Genomic DNA, 15,247 nt, shown 5'->3' with positions numbered 1-15,247 from the left:
GCTGCAAGAGATCCTAACACATGGGGCGCCACACCAGGATCACCTGATGTTTGCTTTACTCATTCGTGACGTTAGAGCCACCACATGAGCCTGAGGTCAGGTTGAGGGCTGCAGGGCAAAGAAATCCCCAGACTAGCGTCAGCCATTGATTCTAGTTCCCAGCCTCCCCCCACGTGGTGTGTCAGAAAACTCTGGGTGCTGGGCTACAGTCTGCATTTGAAGGAGAAAGCCAGGCCTCCGAGAGCTGAGAGAATGGTCTTCACTCACACTGCCTCTCTCCACTCACTCCCCAGGCCTGGGGGCACTAGCTGCATCCCACAGGACCCCAGGCCTATTGGACAGAGCCATGAGCAGACCAGAGGCCAGGCCGAGTCAGGAGGGGTGATGGCTGGCAGGTGTGGGGGGCTGAGGAAGTCTGGGTCTGATGCACCCAGGAGGAGATGAGGACCAGCCAGGGGGCATGGACCTGGCGTGGGACTCCTGGCCCTCAGGGACAGCAGGGGGAGGAGGCAGAGGGTGAGCAGGAAGCAGAAGAGACCAGGAGGGAGCAGCGGAGGGGAGGGAAGACCTGGGGGTTGTGGGGTCCGGGATTACGACGGAGGGCACCACAGCATCCCGGGAGAGAGGGCCGGTAGTACAAAGAGCAGCCCTCTCTACACACAGGGAGCCAGAGCAGGGCAGGCCTCCTTGCTGCCTGTTCAGGAGCCCCTTCTCCTGCACTCACAGAAGCCTCACTTTGTTCAGGGGACACCATCCCCACCCCAAGGGGTGAATTATCATTGGTCTCAGCTGCTCATGGCAAGTTCATTCCCTTCTGGCAGATACCGTTTTCTCAGCCTGTCTGGAAGCTAGAGGTGGGCATGGACCACGGTTGGAGCCAAGAAGATGTGTGCATTAAGCTTGCTTTGCTTTGGGGAAAGCTTTCCCACCTTCATTAAAAACAGCGAGTCAGGGGGCGCCTCAGTGGCTCAGTAGTTAAGCGTCTGCCTTCGGCTCAGGTCATGATCCCAGGGTCCTGGGATCGAGCCCCGCGACGGGCTCCCTGCTCAGCAGGAAGCCTGCTTCTCCCTCTCCCACTGCCCCTGCTTGTGATCCCTCTCTCGCTGTGTCTCTCTCTGTCAAATAAATACAAATAAAACTCTTTAAAAAAACCCAAACAAACAGCGAGTCAGGACGAATGTCCCTTTGTCCCTTTTCCTGACTTGAGTTGGGATATATGGCAACGTGATGCCTGGAGCTGTGACAGCCGTTTGGGACCTGGAGGGGAGGCTCGTGAGACTCAGGGAAACATCAACGAGCTGCCCAAGGGGACCCCAAACCAATCCCCGCCAGTGTAGTAAACGGGACAAGTCCTTAAGACTCAAGTCGCTGCTGCTCAGGTTCCCGGGCCCTCCAGCACAAAGCATCCCTGAGCCTCAAACGAACAGGTGAATAGTGAACGAAACTGCTAACTGTCCCACGGATCGGCGTCCTCCGGTTCCTTCTACTGTCAGAAGCCCGCCCTCCCCCTCCGCTTCAGCAGGTGCAGAGCCCCTCAGCTAGACCCCGCCTTCCACAGCACCTGCCTCCACCCTGGCCAATGGGCTGTGAGCTGAGTGTTGCAGTAAATTCCCCAGCATGCCCTGAGGTCCGTTCGGGTCACGTGACTGCATCCTGGCCAATGAGGTAGGAGCAGGAAGTTTGGACCACACCCCCAGCATCCCCTGCAGCAGAGACACCCTGGGGGGGCGGGGCTTGGGGGCGGGGCCGAGAGCTGGGGGTGGACAACCCCGGGCCAGGAGGGGCCGCGGGCCGTCCCGGCTGTGTCCCTCCCTCCTGGCCAGACCCTTCCCTTCCCTCCGCTGCGGCCGGCCGTGGCGCCCCAGCGTCTGAGCCGAGCCGGGCTCTCTCCCCCTCGGGCCGGGGGGGGTGGAGCTCTCCCTCGGGCCCCTGCCCCTCGTCCCACCTCTGTGGAGGGTCCCGGCCGGGGAGCTGGCCCCTCCGCGAGCGGGAGGAGGGCGGCCATCCCCGGGGGCGGCGGCCACACTCAGCTCTCCCTGGTCACCGAGGGGCTGCGGGCAGATGCCTCTCCCTGCAGAGAAGTGTCGGGTCTCAGACTAAGGTGGGTGTGGGCGGCCGTCAAGAGCAGGAGTTGGGGAGGCCCCTCCAGTCCTGCCTCCCTCGCGGGCAGCCAGAGGGGGCCTGTCACGGCGAAGCGACACCTCAGAGCTAGGCGGAGGGCCAGTGCCGTGGTCACCGAGGTGCTGGAGGGGGGATGGCGATGGCAGGGGAGGTGGCGGTGGTTTGCTGGGGTGTGCGTGGGGCTGTGTGGTACGCAGCTGGTGGTGATGACGCTGGAAGTGATGATGGTGTCCTCGTGCGGGTGACACGGTGGCGTGTTGGGTGCTGTGGCTGTCAGTGTGGACGGGGGGGGGGGGTGTGTGGATGCAGGTGGTGGCCTGAGGCTGGTGAGGGGGCGTGTGTACGGAGGCGGGGAGGGCGGCCATGGGTGCTGAGGGCGCCGTGTGTCCTGGTGCGGATGGTGGGCACGGCGTCTAACCCCCGCTGCTCATTTGCTGGGACCACGCGCTCCACTCCGTGCGCTCTGATGAATTGTCCCCATTGGATCCTCACGACTACCCTGTGAGGGAGGCAGTGCCTTCAAACTCAGTTAAGCCAGGAGGAAAGGGAGGCCCCGTGAGGGGACGTCCCTTGCCCGGGGTCACAGGGTTGGGAATGGGCAGGGGCAAGATAGAGCCAGGCCGTCTGTTCTCGAGTCCACGCTCCAGGCCCCTGCACTCAGCGGCACTGGCAGGAGGATGGCACTCGCCAATGACTGCTTCCACTGGCCACAGTGTCCTGCTCAGAGGGGACACGGGGCTCGGAAACCCAGTCCCAGCCCGATTGGAGGCCCCAGGAGAGCCTGGGGTTGGGGAAGGGGGACCTGACCTGTGAGCTGTAGGATCTGGTCATCAAAGTGGGTCACGGCCTCGTCATGCATGACCTGGCCCCCAATGACAAACTCCAGGCGTCTTGTGGCCAGGAGATGGCGGACCTTGGTGACAAGCAGAGAGAACAAAGCCAGGTGAGAACCCCAGAGTTGGGCTGGGTCTGTGGGGACATGTCTCCAGTGTCCCATGGCGCCTCCCCCAAACCCTCATGTGCATTCATTCTGCAAGAGGAGCAGGTCAGCGCTGCCTCCCACCAGCCACACCAGCACCTGGCCCATGGCTGTCACTGGATCGAGGTTACCTCCACCTGTAAGTCTACCGCGCCTCGACCTGTAGCTCAGTCTCTACCTCTTCCTCTACGTCAGTTTCCCTGTCCATCCCTACGTCCACCTGTCCCTCCCGTCTCTACTTCTGTCTCTACTCATTCTGTACGTCCACCTCTACCTCTGTCTCTACTTGTTCTCTACCTCCTCTCTACTTCCATCTCTGTGTCCGTCTCTACCTCCTTCTCCACCTCCGTCTCTGTGTCCGTCTCTACCTCCTTCTCCACCTCCGTCTCTGTGTCCGTCTCTACCTCCATCTCCACCTCCGTCTCTGTGTCCGTCTCTACCTCCTTCTCCACCTCCATCTCTGTGTCCGTCTCTACCTCCATCTCCACCTCCGTCTCTGTGTCCGTCTCTACCTCCATCTCCACCTCCGTCTCTGTGTCCGTCTCTACCTTCTTCTCCACTTCCGTCTCTGTGTCCCTCTCTACCTCTGTATCAACCTCATGTCTACCTTTCTGTCTGTCTCCAAGTTTGTATCTATATCGGTTAAATTTTCACTGCTGAAATAATTTCAAACTTACCAAAAACTTGCAAGAATTGTGCAAATGGCTCCCATGTATTCCTTCCCCACATTCGTTCACGGATATCCTGCTTTACCTATTTGCCGTGGTGCTCCCCAATCTGCTTATAACCTGGTAGGATTCTCTCTAAGCCTTTGAAAGTACCGGTTAGACATATCATGCCTGCCCCCTATTCCTTCACCGTGTGTTTTGTCCCAACAGGGTAGTTATAGTCATAGTATAATTCTCAAAATCAGGACATTTAACATTAATGCAACACCGTAGCTAATCCAGACCTCATCCAAGTGTTCCCAGTTGTTCGATTAACACCCTGTTTCTGGTGCAGGGTTCAGTCCAGGATCAGGTCCTGCCTTCCCTGTCACGTCTCATCATTGTCCTGTATTCCCAGCAGTTCCTCAGCCCCTATGTCCTCTTGATCGGCTGGCTCATCTCGGGGATTACAGGGCAGGGATTTTGGGGAGTATCCTCCTGCTCGCATTGCCTCGTGATTGGCTGATAAGTATTTTTAAAATAAACGGAGGAATGGAGGGATGGAGACATGGATGGGAGGGAAAGACAGTAGCCATGGGTCCAGAGAGCTGTTTGGAGGCTGTAGTTTGCCTTTGCTTTCAGGACCCTCAGGGATCCTGATTCTTCACTCCAGGAGGATTGAATGGGCTCCCGCTGGGTACTGTTTTCCAGGAGCACCCACCACATCCCAGGCACTGCCCAGGCTCTGGGGACTCATGGGAGCAAAGTAGACAAAATTCCCTGCTTCCGGGGAGCTGTGCCATGGGTGGTCTGCCCGGGTCTCTGGTGGGTCACATCTCTCCTCGAGGGTAGGGGACAGACAGTTGTGTTTGGGGGTGTTCACGTAGGGGGCAACGCGCCCCCTGGACACCCTGAGAGACCTGCTTCACTCAGACCTGCCGTGCTCAGTGTCCCACCCATCTCGTATCAGCTGTGTGACCACAGGGCACTCGCCTGCACTCTCTGAACCAGGACCATCTGTGCAGCATGGAGTAACTATCCCCACCATACACCCTGTTGGGAGGACGCAGTGACGTGGAGTGTAGGAAGTAGAGGCCAGCACCCGGCACGTGGCCAGCGCCCACGCCGTTCGAGGCTCGTCCTCATGACTCCACAGGCTGCAGGTTCAAGACATCCCTCAGGTGGGACCCGTGGACTCTCCCCTCCACCTTCTCAGCTCTGCTACCTTGGGCGCGTCTCTCACCTCCCTACTCTCACGGTCAGTGACTGTTCTGAAGGAAGGTGAATGCCAGGGAGGGGACCAGGTCCACAGTGTCCTCCCAGGTGCTCATCTGGGCCCGGCCGCTCTGAGGAGGGGGAGGTCATTCCCATCTGCACAGAGTACACCCCTGCCTGAGACTGAACCGGGTCCTGGGCTGCCCCCCGTGGGCGGGGCCTCTCTGACCCTGCACCCCGTGATGCCTTCTGCGGGCCACTTTAGACGCAGGGACTGGGGCACCCTGGGCAGGGCGGTCAGCTGCGAGCCACGGGGTCATACAGATGGTAGGTGAAGGGGCAGGTGGGGTGCGAAGCGACCCCATTCCGTGCCAGCTGAGTGCAGGGCTGACTTGCCCGAGCTCCATTGCACACCACCAGCCACAAAGTCGGATGAAACCAAACCTGTCTCGTCGTGGGCTGGGGCTGAGCACAACCCTGATCTAAACAAGCCGTGTGAAGCGCCCAGTGGGCCTGGTCCGGGAGCTTTAGGCCACACAGCCCCGGCCACCAGGGTTCCCGGCCCGGGCGTCCCCCCTGCCCCCCGGGAGGCCCCTGCAAGCGGCAGTACCTGGCGTTTCTGCCTGTCCGAGGCAATGCCGTCCCACCACAGGCGGAAGTACTCCTGCTCCACGGCGATGAAGCGGCGATGATTCTGGAGCATCAGCTCCTCCACCACAGAGGTGTAGACGTTGGCAGCGTAGGCCCGCAGGCTTTCCTGGGGAGGGGGGACCCCGTCACACCAGCCCCCGTGGAGGCCCCGCAGGCTTGGCCCCAGGATCCAGGACTACAATCCCCGGTGACACAGGGTCCCTGGGCCCCCCCACTCCCTGCGGGCATCTGCCCAGGACCCTTCCTCTGCTTCCCCCCCCAGCAGCTCCGACAGAGGCCCCCGGGGGCCCGCTCTGTGCCGGACACGCAGTGCGGACTGGCCCTGAGACAGCGACGTGCTCTCCCGCCTCTGATGAGCTCCTGCTGTTCTAGGGAGAGAGGGGACCTTCCAGACCGTGACACACGCCGTGCCCAGGGGTCAAGGACGGCTTCCCTGAGGGGGCACCATTGCTGGCCCTGAGGGGGCAGTAGGGAACCAGCCCAGTGAAGCCATGGGCTGTCAGGGGAGGAGGTGCAGGGACCCCACGGGGCCTGCCAGGGCTGAGATGCCGCGAGCCGGTGTTGAGACCTGAGGCTGAGAGCGGCTGCCCCCGCCCCCTAGCTGGTCATGGGCATCAGGCGATCCGCCTCCCCCAGGCTGGGGGCTCCGCGGGATAAGCCGCGGCTGCTTCCCTGGTGCATCTCCAAGTTGGCACACGCTGGTGTCCCCAGGGGCTCCTTAATGAAATAAAAGTTCCCTGGGCAGGGAGGCCTCAGGAAGGGGGGCGTCGTTCCTGGGTGCCCTCGGGCAAGTCACCAACCCTCTCTGGGCCTCAGTTTCCTCTTCTGTACCTGAAGGCAGCAAGCACGCTTCCCCGCCTTCAGCCAGCTCCTCAGGCAGCTGAGTGTCCCCCCAGAGGCTGCCCAGTGCCTCCCAGGACCGGACTCCACGCGCCCCCCCGCCCCCGGCCCCAGCGCCAGATCCTCTTGCTGCCTCAGGCTCCCGTTGAAGTCGAGCTGAGCACTCAGTAATGTCCTCAGAAGAGTCACTGTGTCCCTTAATCCCAGACATTGTTTGTTCTCTTCTGGGTTTCCTTCCTCTTCCCACAGGGGAGCTGGAGGGGGCCTGGGTGACAATATCCCGTCTCCTGACCCAGGGTCCTGAGCCAATGTGAGGCTGTTCCTGCTCCTATTCCTGCATTCGTTCCTTCTTGCATTCATTCATTCCTATACTTATTCATACCTGTATTCATTCATTCCTGCAGTCATTCATGCATTATTTCCTGCATTCATTCATTCCTGCAGTCATTCCTACATCATTCACTTATTCATTCCTCCGTTCATTCATTCATTCAGCAATACCTGTTGCACCTCTTCTGTCTGTCAGGGCGGAGATCACATGCCAGGAAATAAAATGGATGAAGCCCCTGGCCTGTGAAGCTAGCCTTCTGGTGGGGACAAGGAAGAGTCGAGCAGCCCCCTACCTAATGTGCATGGAAGGGAGGACGGGGAAGGAGATGGGGGTGCAGATGCGGAAGCCAGGAAGGCACCTCCAGGTAGTGCCTTTGTGGAGCCAGCACAGGATGGGGGAAACTGAGTCCCACCGGCTTGTGGCAGGAAGGCCTCTGGGCATAAGGAACAGCCTGTAGAAAGGGTCGGAGGCCTGTGTCATCCTACAGAAGGGGGACCTGGGGCTCCGAAGGGGGACACAGTCCACCCAGGCTGCCCCAGTCACAGCCTGCGACCACGACCTGTGTCAGGCCCATGCCTCTTCATCTGACTTTCCTTAGCACAGATGGGGAAACTGAGGCCCGAGAAAGGAGGCAACCAGCCCCAGTCAGCCTCCCCGATCTCCAGCAGACTCAGGTCGTAACCCAGCTGCTCCCCCGCGGATGTCAGCAGACCCAAGGCTTCAAACCCACCCTGGCATCTGGCAGGGAGAAGGAAGCTGAGCTCCAGGGGGGCCTGGGGGGCGGCGACCGGGCGCCTACCTGTACCGTGTAGATCCAGCCCACGTCCATGTGACTGTGGGGCACGACAAAGACCCTGATGGGGCTCACGGGCCGGGCCACCAGGAACCGCAGCAGCAGCAGCTGTGTGAGCACGGGAAGCCAGCCGAGAGGCCGCATCCTGGTGGCAGGGGCCAGGGGCTGCTACTGGCAGTCACTTGCCATCCACTGGCGACCGGTCCCCCCGCAGAGAACAGGGCTCCCGACGCTCGGGGCAGGTGGGGCAGGAACAGGAGGAGCGGCTCCTGCAGCCGTGCCAGGGGAGGGGTGGCCCTTGGGCATCACCACTCGGCGCTCCGCCCCCATCTCGGGTCCCGGGCATTGCTGTCCTCTTCTCAGCAGAATCCCAAACGCCATCTGCCCCAGGGCGGTTGTCACGGTGTGCCCTCTCCTGGAGCCTTGTCTGGAGGAAGCCAGCAGCCACGTCGCGGGTCACCGCAGCCTTCCGTGCAGGGGACACGCAGGGAGGAGCCCCGGCGACCTGCCCACGGCCAGCACTGGCTCGGGCGCCACACGAGCCAGCCACCTGCAAGCCGCTCCTCCGGCCCAGCCCTGGCTCCGGGAGTCCCGGCCGAATGCTCGCTGCAACCTCAGGAAGGCCCGGGAGCCAGAAACACCCAGCTCATCACTCCTGAATCCCTCACCCCAGAAACCCGGGTGCTAACGGGTGTTGGTGGCTCCTTTAAGTCCCAGTCCTCAAAATAGTGCGAATCCTCTCTCCCCAGCTTCCAGTCAGTGACCAGGAGCCACCTTGGGGTAGGGATGGAGGAGTCTTTCCCATAGGCTCCTGCCAGGCCCTCCTTCCTCCCAGGGACCCAGCTCTCCTTCCATCAGTGGGTTTTGGGTTTGGAAACTGGGTTAGGTCTGGAACCTGGGCAAGGGATCCAATGTGTCATTGGGGTGGCTACCCTCAGCGTCTGGACTCAGCGATCCTCAGGGCCTCCGAGAGGACATGCAGAGGGCTGTGCTTGCACCCGTCCATCTGTTTTCCCGCTAGGAGCACCACGTACTGTCACCTCCACCACTCGCAGTGGTCCTGCTGCCATTCCGACTTCCATGTGTTCCCAGGGATTGACCTGACCTTGCTTCCGACGGCTCTGTGTAGTCACCTGGCCGCTTGTTTCTGTGTCCTGTGGCCCCCCGAGCCAGTAGCCCACCCGGTTCTGCCAGGGCCCCACTGCATCATCCCCGGCCTGGAGAGGGCCGCCCATCTCTGTGCTCTTGGGGTGCTGGTGCTTGGGAAATGGGAGTGTCCCCTGGGCCTCCTGGGAGCACTGTCACCTGCAGGGTTCTCACCTCACCCACCATCCTCCCGCCCGCCCGTGCCCACCTGTCCGGACGTTGATCCCACTTCTCCCTCTCATGGCACCTCCTCTCCACTCCGAGTGGGCGACACCCTGTCCACCCTCCAGAGCCTCATCCTCCGTGTGTGAGCTGCGCCCCCTGCTGACGGTCCCCACGACGGCAGCATCGTCTGCTGGAGCTGCCGACACAAGATCCCACAGCCCGGGCTCCAACTCCGGACGTGTATTTGTCCGGCTCTGGAGGCTGGAAGCGCCCAGGGCTGGGGACAGGGTCGGGGCGGCCTGTGTGGCCCCCTCAGAGCCCCGGCTCTCCCCGACTAGGGCGCTGGCATTGGCTGCACAGGGAGGCTGCCGAGGAGGAGCGGAACTTTCTGGAAGGCTTGGGTGGGCCCGGCCTCAGGAGGCTGTTTTGGTTTCTGGATCCTGTGACCTCTGTCACTAGCAGCACATTGTTGTCAGGAACAAGCTGGCGGGAGACGTGTTTTTCCCGCTCCAGTGAGATGCCCCTCAGATGCCGCGCATTGGACTCAAAGCTCCGGAAAAAGAACGCAGGGTGCCGGCAGCTCCCTGGTGGCAAAGGGAACGTGTTCCCAGTGTCACACGTGGGTTCTCTGGCCTGTGACTCCTGATCCAGCCACCGCTGCACACGACGGTGCCAGCATTTGATCCGGGCGATCTAGAAAAAGGAACGTCCTGAACGTTCTTTGTGGGTCTGTAGGAGGTTGCGGATGGGCAGCCCTGCGCCGTGTCCCAGTGAATCCTTGTGAGCTCAGTGTTGTGCGTCCTCTGGAGCAGCTGGGACAGGCCTGGAGGCTTAGGCTGTTTGATGGTCAGCATGCCTGGGGGCTGACCCAGTGCCAATGACCTCCCTGGCCGGCAGCCTCGAGCCTGGATTCCTCCTGCCTCCAACCTTCCATAGCACCCAGTGTCTCCCCTCCAGACCCTGATCCTCTGCCTGAGTCCTAGACCCTTTCAGAAGTGGCTCCACTCCGCCTTTCTGGCCTCACCTCCCACTCCCTTTGACTACATTCCTTCTAGCAGCTGCCGGTAGCCCCCATGGCTCCCCATTGTCACGACCCATGTCCTCTGCTGTGTCCTGGCTGCCATGGCTCTTCCAGCTGCAGTGAGCTGGCTTCCTCCCTCCACCGGTGCTGCATGGCCAGATCCTCCCTACACTTCAAACCCTTCTGTGCCTCAGGCCCTTTGTACGTGCTGTTCCCTCAGCTGAGAAGCAGCTCCATCCACTTTCCGTCTGCCTGAAAACCGTCTCAGAGAACCCTCCATGGGCTCCCACGCCTCCTCCACAGCATTCAGTCTCTTTGTACATCCATGTCCGTGTGTGTGTGGTTCACCTGGTTCTCACACCAGCTCGACCTGCAGGAGGCTCAGTAGGTCCACTTAGGACACAGACCCTGGAATAAGGAGGAGCTCTCTCTTGTTGAAGAGCATGTGATGTTAATTGTGTGGACAGGCCCCTGTCCCCTCTTCCCTGGAGGACCCTGGGAGGAAGGAGGGCTCGGCAGGAGCCTATGGGAAGGACTCCTCCATCCCTAACCCAAGGTGGCTCCTGGTCACTGACTGGAAGCTGGGGAGAGAGGATTCGCACTATTTTGAGGACTGGGACTTAAAGGAGCCACCAACACCCGTTAGCACCCGGGTTTCTGGGGTGAGGGATTCAGGAGTGATGAGCTGGGTGTTTCTGGCTCCCGGGCCTTCCTGAGGTTGCAGCGAGCATTCGGCCGGGACTCCCGGAGCCAGGGCTGGGCCGGAGGAGCGGCTTGCAGGTGGCTGGCTCGTGTGGCGCCCGAGCCAGTGCTGGCCGTGGGCAGGTCGCCGGGGCTCCTCCCTGCGTGTCCCCTGCACGGAAGGCTGCGGTGACCCGCGACGTGGCTGCTGGCTTCCTCCAGACAAGGCTCCAGGAGAGGGCACACCGTGACAACCGCCCTGGGGCAGATGGCGTTTGGGATTCTGCTGAGAAGAGGACAGCAATGCCCGGGACCCGAGATGGGGGCGGAGCGCCGAGTGGTGATGCCCAAGGGCCACCCCTCCCCTGGCACGGCTGCAGGAGCCGCTCCTCCTGTTCCTGCCCCACCTGCCCCGAGCGTCGGGAGCCCTGTTCTCTGCGGGGGGACCGGTCGCCAGTGGATGGCAAGTGACTGCCAGTAGCAGCCCCTGGCCCCTGCCACCAGGATGCGGCCTCTCGGCTGGCTTCCCGTGCTCACACAGCTGCTGCTGCTGCGGTTCCTGGTGGCCCGGCCCGTGAGCCCCATCAGGGTCTTTGTCGTGCCCCACAGTCACATGGACGTGGGCTGGATCTACACGGTACAGGTAGGCGCCCGGTCGCCGCCCCCCAGGCCCCCCTGGAGCTCAGCTTCCTTCTCCCTGCCAGATGCCAGGGTGGGTTTGAAGCCTTGGGTCTGCTGACATCCGCGGGGGAGCAGCTGGGTTACGACCTGAGTCTGCTGGAGATCGGGGAGGCTGACTGGGGCTGGTTGCCTCCTTTCTCGGGCCTCAGTTTCCCCATCTGTGCTAAGGAAAGTCAGATGAAGAGGCATGGGCCTGACACAGGTCGTGGTCGCAGGCTGTGACTGGGGCAGCCTGGGTGGACTGTGTCCCCCTTCGGAGCCCCAGGTCCCCCTTCTGTAGGATGACACAGGCCTCCGACCCTTTCTACAGGCTGTTCCTTATGCCCAGAGGCCTTCCTGCCACAAGCCGGTGGGACTCAGTTTCCCCCATCCTGTGCTGGCTCCACAAAGGCACTACCTGGAGGTGCCTTCCTGGCTTCCGCATCTGCACCCCCATCTCCTTCCCCGTCCTCCCTTCCATGCACATTAGGTAGGGGGCTGCTCGACTCTTCCTTGTCCCCACCAGAAGGCTAGCTTCACAGGCCAGGGGCTTCATCCATTTTATTTCCTGGCATGTGATCTCCGCCCTGACAGACAGAAGAGGTGCAACAGGTATTGCTGAATGAATGAATGAACGGAGGAATGAATAAGTGAATGATGTAGGAATGACTGCAGGAATGAATGAATGCAGGAAATAATGCATGAATGACTGCAGGAATGAATGAATACAGGTATGAATAAGTATAGGAATGAATGAATGCAAGAAGGAACGAATGCAGGAATAGGAGCAGGAACAGCCTCACATTGGCTCAGGACCCTGGGTCAGGAGACGGGATATTGTCACCCAGGCCCCCTCCAGCTCCCCTGTGGGAAGAGGAAGGAAACCCAGAAGAGAACAAACAATGTCTGGGATTAAGGGACACAGTGACTCTTCTGAGGACATTACTGAGTGCTCAGCTCGACTTCAACGGGAGCCTGAGGCAGCAAGAGGATCTGGCGCTGGGGCCGGGGGCGGGGGGGCGCGTGGAGTCCGGTCCTGGGAGGCACTGGGCAGCCTCTGGGGGGACACTCAGCTGCCTGAGGAGCTGGCTGAAGGGGGGGAAGCGTGCTTGCCGCCTTCAGGTACAGAAGAGGAATCTGAGGCCCAGAGAGGGTTGGTGACTTGCCCAAGGGCACCCAGGAATGACCCCCCCCTTCCTGAGGCCTCCCTGCCCAGGGAACTTTGCATTTCATTAAAGGAGCCCTGGGGACACCACCGTGTGCCAACCTGGAGACGAACCAGGGAAGCAGCCGCGGCTTGTCCCGCGGAGCCCCCGGCCTGGGGGAGGCAGATCGGCTGATGCCCATGACCAGCCGGGGGGCGGGGGCAGGCGCTCTCAGCCTCAGGTCTCAACACCGGATCGTGGCATCTCAGCCCTGGCAGGCCCTGTGGGGTCCTGCACCTCCTCCCCTGACAGCCCATGGCTTCACTGGGCTGGCTCCCTACTGCCCCCTCAGGGCCAGCAACAGTGCCCCCTCGGGGAAGCTGTCCCTGACCCCTGGGCACGTCGTGTGTCACGGTCTGGAAGGTCCCCTCTCTCCCTAGAACAGCAGGAGCTCATCAGAGGCGGGAGAGCACGTCGCTGTCTCAGGGCCAGTCCGCACTGCGTGTCCGGCACAGAGCGGACCCCCGGGGGCCTCCGTCGGAGCTGCTGGGGGGGGAAGCAGAGGAAGGGCCCTGGGCAGATGCCCGCAGGGAGTGGGGGGGCCCAGGGACCCTGTGTCACCGGGGATTGTAGTTCTGGATCCTGGGGCCAAGCCTGCGGGGCCTCCACGGGGGCTGGTGTGACGGGGTCCCCCCTCCCCAGGAAAGCCTGCGGGCCTACGCTGCCAACGTCTACACCTCTGTGGTGGAGGAGCTGATGCTCCAGAATCATCGCCGCTTCATCGCCGTGGAGCAGGAGTACTTCCGCCTGTGGTGGGACGGCATCGCCTCGGACAGGCAGAAACGCCAGGTACCGCCGCTTGCAGGGGCCTCCCGGGGGGCAGGGGGGACGCCCGGGCCGGGAACCCCGGTGGCCGGGGCTGTGTGGCCTGAAGCTCCCGGACCAGGCCCACTGGGCGCTTCACACGGCTTGTTTAGATCAGGGTTGTGCTCAGCCCCAGCCCACGAGACAAGTTTGGTTTCATCTGCCTTTGTGGCTGGTGGTGTGAAATGGAGCTCGGGCAAGTCAGCCCTGCACTCAGCTGGCGCGGAATGGGGTCGCTTCGCACCCCACCTGCCCCTTCACCTACCATCTGTATGACCCCGTGGCTCGCAGCTGACCGCCCTGCCCAGGGTGCCCCAGTCCCTGCGTCTAAAGTGGCCCGCAGAAGGCATCACGGGGTGCAGGGTCAGAGAGGCCCCGCCCACGGGGGGCAGCCCAGGACCCGGTTCAGTCTCAGGCAGGGGTGTACTCTGTGCAGATGGGAATGACCTCCCCCTCCTCAGAGCGGCCGGGCCCAGATGAGCACCTGGGAGGACACTGTGGACCTGGTCCCCTCCCTGGCATTCACCTTCCTTCAGAACAGTCACTGACCGTGAGAGTAGGGAGGTGAGAGATGCGCCCAAGGTAGCAGAGCTGAGAAGGTGGAGGGGAGAGTCCACGGGTCCCACCTGAGGGATGTCTTGAACCTGCAGCCTGTGGAGTCATGAGGACGAGCCTCGAACGGCGTGGGCGCTGGCCACGTGCCGGGTGCTGGCCTCTACTTCCTACACTCCACGTCACTGCGTCCTCCCAACAGGGTGTATGGTGGGGATAGTTACTCCATGCTGCACAGATGGTCCTGGTTCAGAGAGCGCAGGCGAGTGCCCTGTGGTCACACAGCTGATACGAGAAGGTGGGACACTGAGCAGGGCAGGTCTGAGTGAAGCAGGTCTCTCAGGGTGTCCAGGGGGCGCGTTGCCCCCTACGTGAACACCCCCAAACACAGCTGTCTGTCCCCTACCCTCGAGGAGAGATGTGACCCACCAGAGACCCGGGCAGACCACCCATGGCACAGCTCCCCGGAAGCAGGGAATTTTGTCTACTTTGCTCCCATGAGTCCCCAGAGCCTGGGCAGTGCCTGGGATGTGGTGGGTGCTCCTGGAAAACAGTACCCAGCGGGAGCCCATTCAATCCTCCTGGAGTGAAGAATCAGGATCCCTGAGGGTCCTGAAAGCAAAGGCAAACTACAGCCTCCAAACAGCTCTCTGGACCCACGGCCACTGTCTTTCCCTCCCATCCATGTCTCCATCCCTCCGTTCCTCCGTTTATTTTAAAAATACTTATCAGCCAATCACGAGGCAATGTAAGCAGGATACTCTCCCAAATCCCTGACCTGTAGTCCCCGAGATGATCCAGCCGATCAAGAGGACATAGGGGCTGAGGAACTGCTGGGAATACAGGACAATGATGAGACGTGACAGGGAAGGCAGGACCTGATCCTGGACTGAACCCTGCACCAGAAACAGGGTGTTAATCGAACAACTGGGAACACTTGGATGAGGTCTGGATTAGCTACGGTGTTGCATTAATGTTAAATGTCCTGATTTTGAGAATTATACTATGACTATAACTACCCTGTTGGGACAAAACACACGGTGAAGGAATAGGGGGCAGGCATGATATGTCTAACCGGTACTTTCAAAGGCTTAGAGAGAATCCTACCAGGTTATAAGCAGATTGGGGAGCACCACGGCAAATAGGTAAAGCAGGATATCCGTGAACGAATGTGGGGAAGGAATACATGGGAGCCATTTGCACAATTCTTGCAAGTTTTTGGTAAGTTTGAAATTATTTCAGCAGTGAAAATTTAACCAATATAGATACAAACTTGGAGACAGACAGAAAGGTAGGCATGAGGTTGATACAGAGGTAGAGAGGGACACAGAGACGGAAGTGGAGAAGAAGGTAGAGACGGACACAGAGACGGAGGTGGAGATGGAGGTAGAGACGGACACAGAGACGGAGGTGGAGATGGAGGTAGAGACGGACAC

At 61.0% G+C, this 15,247-nt stretch overlaps 2 protein-coding genes across 2 annotated transcripts in view; one reads left to right on the top strand and one right to left on the bottom strand.

Annotated features, from left to right (window-relative positions):
- The window catches only part of LOC118543562 (epididymis-specific alpha-mannosidase), a 30,486-nt gene extending 22,765 nt beyond the window's left edge, over positions 1 to 7,721 (bottom strand). The window contains exons 1-3 of the mRNA XM_078068362.1: positions 7,584 to 7,721; positions 5,573 to 5,719; positions 2,929 to 3,034 (exon numbers count right to left, since the gene is read on the bottom strand). Of these exons, the coding sequence (XP_077924488.1) occupies positions 2,929 to 3,034; positions 5,573 to 5,719; positions 7,584 to 7,721 (391 nt within the window). The remainder of the gene's footprint in view (positions 1 to 2,928; positions 3,035 to 5,572; positions 5,720 to 7,583) is intronic.
- A 3,374-nt stretch (positions 7,722 to 11,095) lies between these two features.
- Positions 11,096 to 15,247, top strand: part of LOC118533022 (epididymis-specific alpha-mannosidase) — a 35,756-nt gene continuing 31,604 nt past the window's right edge. The window contains exons 1-2 of the mRNA XM_078068171.1: positions 11,096 to 11,233; positions 13,098 to 13,244. Of these exons, the coding sequence (XP_077924297.1) occupies positions 11,096 to 11,233; positions 13,098 to 13,244 (285 nt within the window). The remainder of the gene's footprint in view (positions 11,234 to 13,097; positions 13,245 to 15,247) is intronic.

This window comes from Halichoerus grypus, chromosome 3 (assembly GCF_964656455.1).
Source record: "Halichoerus grypus chromosome 3, mHalGry1.hap1.1, whole genome shotgun sequence".
NCBI classification, from domain to species: Eukaryota; Metazoa; Chordata; class Mammalia; order Carnivora; family Phocidae; genus Halichoerus; species Halichoerus grypus.
The sequence above is the reverse complement of the archived record's forward strand: the minus strand, read 5'-3'. Positions and strand labels throughout refer to the sequence as shown.